The sequence below is a fragment of the Lissotriton helveticus genome, chromosome 11 (genome assembly GCF_964261635.1).
Source record: "Lissotriton helveticus chromosome 11, aLisHel1.1, whole genome shotgun sequence".
Taxonomy (NCBI): domain Eukaryota; kingdom Metazoa; phylum Chordata; class Amphibia; order Caudata; family Salamandridae; genus Lissotriton; species Lissotriton helveticus.
Window position 1 is genome coordinate 741653201 of NC_136072.1, and position 6926 is coordinate 741660126.

Sequence of the window (6926 nt, forward strand, 5' to 3'; positions counted from 1 at the left end):
GATGCCATCAATGACAACTTTGGGAGAGTCCTCTGCGGGCAGCTCTGGGCAGAGCCTGGTGACATTCTTGATCTCTTTCTGGATGGCTTCAACCATTTCCTCCACCTTGTCTTTTGGCATGGGCTTTCCATGCCAATTGTCTTCATTTTCAACTCCTGCAATCCCCTTCCCTTTGAAGGTTTTGGCAATGATCGCTGTCGGCTTGTCTTTCAGATGGGACGCCTGCCATAGAGCGTGGCACAGCTCCGCGACATCATGGCCATTGACTACATAAGTGTTCCACACAAATGCTTCACAGCGCTTCCTATAGATGTCAGTCTGGTGCTGGAGCGGCGCAGCCTCACTCTGGCCCAAGCGGTTGACATCAAAAATGGCGACTAGGTTGTCTAACTTGTAGTGAGAGGCGAGGGCCAAGGCCTCCCACACAGCTCCCTCCGACGACATTGAATGCTTCATTGCCGAGCAAAACATGGTGAGTGTGGCGATGGGCTGTGCCACCCGTAATCGCACCGTGGCGTTTGCCAGCACTTTTGCAGCCTTCTTCAGTCACGCATATGACCAGATCCGCATGGGTGCAATCTCCCAGTCCAATGTTAACCTCTGTGGCTTGCACTGTGGCGTGTCTATTGGTGAGGACGGACCCTCTCAGATGGCACTGGAGGACTTGGCAATGTTCCGAGCTGTCCCCACGTGCACTGTCTTCTATCCCAGTGATGCAGTGTCCACTGAGCATGCCGTTCTTCTGGCCGCCAATACCAAGGGTATCTGCTTCATCCGAACGAGTCGCCCTGAGACTGCGGTCATCTATTCCCCTGAAGAGAAATTTGAAATTGGACAAGCAAAGGTTGTCCGTTCAAGTGACACCGACCGAGTTACCATAGTTGGAGCTGGAGTCACTTTGCATGAGGCCCTGGTGGCTGCCGATCAGCTTGCCAAGCAAGGTACTAATGTGCGCGTGGTAGACCCTTTCACCATCAAGCCGTTGGATGCAGCAACCATAATCTCTAGTGCCAGAGCCACTGGAGGTCGAATCATCACTGTGGAAGATCACTACAGAGAAGGAGGCATTGGGGAGGCTGTGTCTGCAGCAGTTTCTGCAGAACCTGGAATCCTTGTTCAGCATCTTGCTGTGAACCGCGTGCCACGAAGTGGGAAGCCTAATGAACTCTTGACATGTTTGGCATCAGTGCCAAGTGCATATTTGAAGCTGTGAAGGCTACCTTTGCAAACTGAAGGCTTGTGAGTTGGTGTTGAGGAATGAGGCTTCTAGTGAGGCAGTGGTGGCTGCTAGAAGGCAATTATGGTAGAGTCCCTGTTAATGGCAATGTCCAAACATTTCTCATTCTTTCAGATGAAGGATTATATATACTGTAGGCAATTGTTGAAGTTGAACGAAAACTTAGTATTACTTCAATGTTTCCTGGCTAATGTGACATGCCGTAATGTAGAACTTTGCTGCCCTTGCTTTCAAGCCTACATAGGCACTTAGAAGATGAAATACTGACCATTCCACAGCTATATGTACATTGAGGCTAAAGCGAGACATGGGGAAACCTAGCTAGCAATAATGGTATCTCTTTCTGGCTACCATACACTTTTTAATGGGACGGATAGATTAACAAACCGTACTCTTGGGAACTTTGGGATCAATAAAAAGCCTTTGATCAGTGACAGCAACATTAGCTTTCCTCACTGAACTCGTCAGGGTTAGGGGAAAGAATGCAATGGTAATGCATTTGATTTACATACCAGTTGCTTAAATGGTGACATTGTTGCTTGCTCTTCTCTTCACAAGTTTACTGGTCTTGTTTTCATGGACCATAGCAAAGCTGCTTCTGTACCTGCCTCCAAAGGTGCTCCTTCTGATGACCCTATAACAGAACATAGGGGTGTTACATGAAGATTATTGAAGGCAGTGACCATTGGCTAGTGTTCACTCATTTATAAACATGTATTTTTGCTCTGAAGTAATTTGGGTCCATGTTCAGTGACCAATGTTTTATGGACCACAGTGTCTGCTGCACTTAATGTTACACTTGCCATTAAATCTAAATAGTGAACCCTCACAAAAACAAAAAAAAAAAAAATATTGGAAACTCTGGTCTCAACCTCGGTGAATCTTTCCCCAAAGTCGGAGTGTGACTTTACCAGCCTACGAATGGAACTTTGCAACTTCCGGCATGAATTTTTAATTTTTTGGCTATCTCGCTCAGTTTTATCCATGTGGGTTAGGATTGTCTGATAAATCGTAGCTAAAGTGATATTGTCGGTTAACTCTACTTGACAGCCTCCTACAGCCCCCTCTGTTATAGAGGCATCCCCCTCACCTCTCACAGTATTAGGGCTGTCTTCAATATATTCCTCAACTTCGTCGTCATCATCAATTTCACTCTCACCTTCCTCCAAACGCATTTGTTTAGAATTTTGAACAGCCAAATCTTCACATGAGGAGACTGAATTCTCAGAGACTGAGTAAAAATCCAGTGAATCTGTCTCGTTAATTACATTTGTATCCAGCTTTCGGCCTGTCATGCTAAGCCCTTCCACAAACTCTGTAACAATTCTCTCCGGTTGGCCGGAGCTAAGATCGCCTCCTGAGGGAGTGGTAGCTGAGTTTTCATTCACCAACGCGGCAGCTACTGGCGTAACAACAATTTGAGGCACTGCAGTAGTTAAGTGTTCACCTTGCAGCCCTTTCTCCACTACCAACACGGTACAGTCTCCATTAACTATTTCTGATACTGTCTGGAGGGGGGTGCACATCGCTTCTTTGCGTTTTTTCTCTTCTACTGCCATAAATAAGGTAGAAATCGTTTGTTTAGATAAGTTGGGATTTTCAACTGGGATCACTCCCCCCATTTTTTTTTGTGCAACTACACTCATGTTTTTCTCTGCACTACTCGTACTCACAGTTGTAGTTGCCTCTGGGTCCCGTTTTTTGCATGTTCCTTTGGGGGCCATAGTAGCTGATCCTTTTGCAGCTCCTTTTGCGGTTCCCTTCTCCTCCCTGAGTCACAGGACGCGATGCTCGAAGCGTCGGAGACTCACGGCACCTGTGTGGGAAACCGCCCACCAGGCTCGACGAAGTCTCGTCAGGGCTGTCAATGCTGTAATCAGTTATCGCAGCAGCTTTTCAGCGTCTTCAAACGAACAGCGTCCTCAAGATTTCAGCATCTTCTGCGTTTTCGGCCTTTACAATGTTTTACAATGTTGCAGGTATGAAAAGAAAAACCGCTCGTATGCCGCTTGATGTTTTCACTATCGGCACTTGCGGCTTCAGATAACTTGCAAAATTCGGCTGTGGCAGCTTTCAAATACCTCCCGGTATCTCACTGGAAGCTCGCATGAAGAAAACCTGTGGGTCAGTGAGTCAGAGGAGCAAAGGACTCACACGTCCGTTACGGCACTGCGTACGGGCGCCATCTTTGCCTCTTAGTGTTCCCACATAATTACTTTCCATAACACATAAACCCACTCTCCATAATTCCTATCCACAAAATGCCACATACTTTGTATCCAATTCAATTAAATTCAATTGAACAATCTTTATTTCGATTTAAAAAACATGAAAGATTACATTCAATTCATTTAAAAAACATCGTATTGTAACATTTCAAATGGCACACTGCCAGACCAGTACGCAATCAATGTCCCAATACAAGACCTTTCTTAGACATTAAAAAGACAAATAAATATGAATAAAATCCCGTCATTGAATACATTTAGTGATAAGATGGCATTTGAGGAGCAACTAAATTAATGCATTCATAAAACAGTAGAGGCAAGGGAACTGTAGAAAGAGGAAAGAGAGGTGCAGAAAGAGGCAAGTGAGGTACAGTAAAAGGAAGAAGGGTACAGAAAGAGTCAAGAGGGATGCAGAATGAGGCAAGAGGGGTATAGAATGATCAAAGAGCTGTACAGAAATAAGCAAGTGAGGTATAGAAAGAAGCAATAGAGGAGCTGAAAGAAGCTGGAGGGGTTCAGAAAGAGGCAAGAGAAGTGCAGAAAGAAGAAACAGGTGCAGAAGGAGGCAAGAGGGGTGTAGAAAGAGGCAAAAAGGGCAGACAGAGGCAGGAGAGTGTAGTAAGAGGGAAGAGAGGTGCAGAAAGATTCAAGCGGGTACATACATTTGCAAGAGAGATACAGAAAGAAGCTAGAGCAGTGTAGAAAGAACAAAAAGAGGTACAGAAAGAAACAAGAGAGGTGCAGAAAGAGGCAAGTGAGGTGCAGCAACAGGCAGGGGGTGTACAGAAAGAAGCAACAGAAATACAGTCAGAGGCAAGAGAGGTACAGAAAAAGGCAACAGATGTGCAGAAAGAGGGCAGAGGGGTGCAGAAAGATGGAAGAGGGGTACAGAAAGAAGCCAGAGAAGTCCAGAAAGAAGCAACAGAGGTGTAGAAAGAGGCAAGAGAAATACAGAAGAAGCAAAAGAGTTGCAGAAAGAAGCAAGAGAGGTGCAGAAAGAAGGGAGGTGCAGAAAGCTGAAGAGTTGTGCAGAAAGAGGCAATAGAAGTGCAGAAAAAGGAAGACATGTACAGGAAGAAGCAGTAGAAAGGCAGAAGGAGGCAAGACAAGCACTGGACGAACCAATAGGGGTTTGCATACCATTAGTACCAAATTAACACCCACATTTAGCAATAAGTAACATGTGACCATTCTAGGTTTGCAAAGGGCCTTCCAACATGCTGTAACACTTGTCCCTGCATTTTTGGTAACATTTCAGCCATTTGAGCTAGACATCTGACTAGGTCCAGTAGTGTTCCTCAGTGGATCCTTCCTTTTTTTGTCTCATTGAGTTTATAGTTGAGCTTCTATGGAAACATGGAAGACTAAACCTGAGGTTACCACTCCACAACACAGACTAACATACTACATAATTACTTTCCACAACACATAATCCCACTCTCCATAATTCCTATACAATAAATGCCACATACTTTTTATCAAATTCAATTGAACAATCTTTTTTTGATTTAAAAAAACATGAAAGATTACATTCAATTCATTTAAAAAACATCATATTGTAACATTTCAAATGGCACCCTGCCAGACCAGTACGCACATATTGACAATCAATGTCCCAATACAAGACCTTTCTTAGACATTAAAAAGACAAATAAATATAAATCAAATCCCGTCATTGAATACATTTAGTGATAAGATGGCATTTGAGGAGCAATTAAATTCATGCATTCATAAAACAGTAGGGCCAAGGGAACTGTAGAAAGAGGAAAGAGAGGTGCAGAAAGAGGCAAGTGAAGTACAGTAAAAGGAAGAAGGGTACAGAAAAAGGCAAGAGGGATGCAGAACGAGGCAAGAGGGGTATAGAAAGGGCCAAGAGCTGTACAGAAATAAGCAAGTGAGGTATAGAAAGAAGCAATAGGGGAGCTGAAAGTAGCTAGAGGGGTTCAGAAAGAGGCAAGTGAAGTGCAGAAAGAAGAAACAGAGGTGTCGAAGGAGGCAAGAGGGATGTAGAAAGAGGCAATAAGGGCAGAGAGAGGCAGGAGAGGTGCAGTAAGAGGGAAGAGGGGTGCAGAAAGATTCAAGGGGGTACAGACATTTGCAAGAGAGGTGCAGAAAGAAGCTAGAGCAGTGCAGAAATAATTAAAAGAGGTACAGAAAGAAACAAGAGAGGTGCAGAAAGAGGCAAGTGAGGTGCAGCAACAGGCAGGAGGTGTACAGAAAGAAGCAACAGAAATACAGCCATAGGCAGGAGAGGTACAGAAACAGGCAACAGGGGAGCAGAAAGAGGGAAGAGGGGTGCCGAAAAATGGAAGAGGGGTGCAGAAAGAAGCAACAGAGGTGTAGAAAGAGGCAAGAGAGGTACAGAAGAAAGAAGCAACAGAGTTGCAGAAAGAAGCAAGAGAGGTACAGAAAGAAGGGAAGTACACAAAGCTGAAGAGTTGTGCAGAAAGAGGCAAGAGAAGTGGAGAAAAAGGAAGAAATATGCAGAAAGAAGCAAGAGAAAGGCAGAGAGAGGCAAGAAAGGCGCAGAAAGAAGCAATAGTGGTTTGCATACCAATTTAACACCCACATTTAAAAGAGCAGAAAGAAGCAACAAAGGTGCAGAGGGAGGCAGAATAACTGCAGAAAGAGGCAAGAGAGTTGTAGAAACAGGCAAAAGAAGTGAAGAAAGAGGGAACATGGGTGCAGACGTTGGCACTCGGGGTGTAGAAAGAGCGAAGAGGGGTGTAGAAAGAGGCAAGAGGATTTCAGAAATTTGCAACAGATGTGCAGAAAGAAGCAAGAGCAATGCAGAAAAATCCAAGAAAGGTGCAGAAAGAGGCAAGAGATGTGTAAAAAGATACGAGAGATGTGCAGAAAGAAGCAAACAATATATAGAAAGGGGCAAGGAAACTGTAGAAAGAGGAAAGAGAGGTGCAGAAAGGGGCAAGTGAGGTACAGTAAAAGGAAGAAGGGTACAGAAAGGGGTAAGAGGGATGCAGAAAGAGGCAAGAGTGGTAAAGAAAGAGGCAAGAGAGGTGCAGAAAGAAGGAAGACAAGTGACGAATGAAGGAACAGGGATGCAAAAAGAAGCAAGAGAGGTGCAGAAAGAAGCAAGAGAAGTGCAAAAAGTAGTAACAGAGGTACAGAAAGAGGCAGGAGAGGTGCAGAAAGAGGCAAGAGAAGTGCAGAAAAGGAGGAAATGTGCAGAAAGAAGCAGGAGAAAGGCAGACAGAGGCAAGAGAGGCATAGGAAGAAGCAAGAGTGGTTTGCATACCATTAGTACCAAATGAACACCCACATTTAGCAATAAGTAACATGTGACCATTCTAGGTTTGCAAAGGGAATTCCAACACGGTGTAACACTTGTCCCTGCATTTCTGGTAACGTTTCAGCCATTTGAGCTAGACATCTGACTAGGTCCAGAATTGTTCCTCAGTAGATCCTTCCTTTTTTTGTCTCATTGAGTTTATAGTTTAGCT

General features: G+C 44.5%; 1 protein-coding gene across 1 annotated transcript; it reads left to right on the plus strand.

The window, feature by feature from the left end:
* Window positions 1-442: 442 nt before the first annotated feature.
* Window positions 443-1233, plus strand: LOC144790882 (transketolase-like protein 1; the record flags this gene model as incomplete). Its single annotated transcript, XM_078665532.1, is given in 2 exon segments — window positions 443-1163; window positions 1166-1233. Coding segments are annotated over 2 exon segments (789 nt in total), but the record flags the coding sequence as incomplete, so codon positions are not given.
* Window positions 1234-6926: the final 5693 nt, after the last annotated feature.